The following is a 2,288-nucleotide window of genomic DNA, read 5'->3' on the forward strand; positions in this document are numbered from 1 at the left end:
TACGCTTGATATTGAAGATGCACCAGAGTGCCATCTGGCCGTTAGCGGTGAGCTTTGGCATCCCCAGCTCGGTCACACGTCGCGCCACGCAGTCAGCGAGCTCATTCGCTCGGGAGCACCGGGCTCCAAGACAAAAGTGTGCGATACGACGGGAACCTGCAAGGTTTGCGCATTGTGAAAGCAGACACACGCCCCATTCCCACAACTCGAGGGGGGAGGCATTGAAGGAGCAATACGAGCGGCGTGTTGGGGTCATATGCTCGGACGTCGCCGGGCCGATCATCCCATCATCTGTGTCAGATTCTCGCTACTTCGTCACGTTACACTGTGATGTCGGCACGTTTCTTGATGGTTTATCCGATGCATGTCAAGTCCGGAGTCCTACAACACTTCATCAGCTTTCGGGCCTACATCAAGGCATCATCAGACACATGTGTTATAATTTTACGAAGTGACAACGGCGACGAGTATACCAGCAAAGATTTGCAGACATACAGTGAGAAAATTGGAGTAATACAGCAGCTCACGGTTCCGTACAACCCGGAGCGAAGTTGAATGAGTGAGCACCTCACCCGCACTTTGCTCGAGATGGCACGCTGCATGCTAAAGAAAAGTGGACTCGGAAAACAATAATGGGCGAAAGCTGTGGTGGCTGCTGCAGATGATCGCAATACTATCCCATCAGCTGGCCAGATCAAGTTCCCCTATGGACAGCTGCACAAGCGACGGCCTCAGCACGACTGGATACAAATTTTTGGATGTGTAGCGTATGCGCACGTGCCCAGGTCGAAGCGCAGCAAGCTTGAAGACACAGCAGTGAAATGTTTCTCTCTGGGATATCTCCGCAAACAGAAGGGATACCGGCTTCTTAATCCGGCAACAGAAAAGATTATCATTTCTCGGTGGGTAACACTTGAGGAGACAGCCGGGTCTACCAGTTGCGAAATATTGAAGACACGCAACCGTGCGTAACAACCGCTGTACCGCATATCATCGATGTGGTCCCAGATCTAAATAATGATCGTGCGAGGCTACCATAATGATCATAGTCAGCTGGCGTCTTATCCGGCTAAGCTACATAGCAAATCGGATGCTATAATGGAAGTTACACACAACAGTACAATTGTGCCATGGACGCCACCATTGTCAGTCTTATCGATCCCAACGTAGCTGTCGTCAGCACCCGGTCGTGATGAGGAAGATGATTCCGGCATCTGGCCAGTCCGTAGACGTCGTGAGGTGGTGCGCTACCAGAATGAATTGCGCGCTATTTTGTCTGGTCGCTGAAACAGCTGACGAGAACGTTAAAACATACAAAGAGATTATACGCTCACCGAATTGCAGTCAGTGGCAGCAAGCGATGATATCAGAGATGGATTTTCTGCGAAGCCACAGGACATGGCGGCTAGTGCAGCTACCGGCTGGCAAGAAACCTATCAAATGCCGCTGGGTACTCGAGGTAAGATGTAGTGCGGACGGAACTGTTTCTCGCTACAAGGCCCGGTTGTTTGCACAAGGTTTCCCGCAACGGGCGGGTAAGGAATATCACGAGACGTTAGCACCTGTCGCACGCATGGACACGCTCCGATGCATGCTTGCAGTGGCGGCGCAGCTAGATTACAAAACACAGCAGTTTGATGTGGACACCGCATTTCTCTACGGCCGCACGGACGAAGAAGTATATATACGTCAGCCATTTGGCTGTGAAGACGTATCTGAACCAGGTCTGGCGTGGTTCTTGCCACACGCGTTATACGGTACCAAACAGGCCGCACGGGCATGGTACGAGACATTATGCAGTCATTTTAATAAGCGAGGGTTCGAGTCCCTTAAGGCTGATCCATGCGTTTTCTTCAAGATTGCATCATGTGTTGGATTTTGCGCAGTGATTGCTAATGTTTACGATTTGATTGTTATTGTTCCGAAACTGGACGGCATTACATTGGTGCGCGACGAGCTTTTGGGTATAGAAGTGCAACGCGACCGTGCCTGACGCACATTGGAGCTAAACAACGCGGGTATATGCGGCTCAAGAAGTGGTGTGGTTGCGTCCACTCCTGAGGACGATAGGACAAGCGCTAAAAGATGCGACTGTGGTTTTTCAGGACAATCAAGACGCCATCGCCTTCGCACACAACCCGATGGTCACGCACGCACCAAGCATATCGAGATCAAGTATCATACAATTGTGATGGAGGGGACCATAGAGTTAATTTACAGGCCGACCTCCGACATGCTTGCGGACGCTCTTACGAAAGCAGTGTCGCGAGCTAAACTCGACGCGTTCA

At 51.0% G+C, this 2,288-nt stretch overlaps 1 protein-coding gene across 1 annotated transcript; it reads left to right on the forward strand.

Annotated features, from left to right (window-relative positions):
• Positions 1 to 1,573: 1,573 nt before the first annotated feature.
• On the forward strand, positions 1,574 to 1,993 carry PHALS_08330 (gag-pol polyprotein; the record flags this gene model as incomplete). Its single annotated transcript, XM_024723660.1, has 1 exon — positions 1,574 to 1,993. One exon carries the CDS (start codon positions 1,574 to 1,576, stop codon positions 1,991 to 1,993), a length of 420 nt encoding a protein of 139 aa, XP_024574614.1.
• Positions 1,994 to 2,288: the final 295 nt, after the last annotated feature.

This window comes from Plasmopara halstedii (assembly GCF_900000015.1).
Source record: "Plasmopara halstedii genome assembly, contig: Scaffold_322, whole genome shotgun sequence".
In the NCBI taxonomy this organism is placed as follows: Eukaryota; Oomycota; class Peronosporomycetes; order Peronosporales; family Peronosporaceae; genus Plasmopara; species Plasmopara halstedii.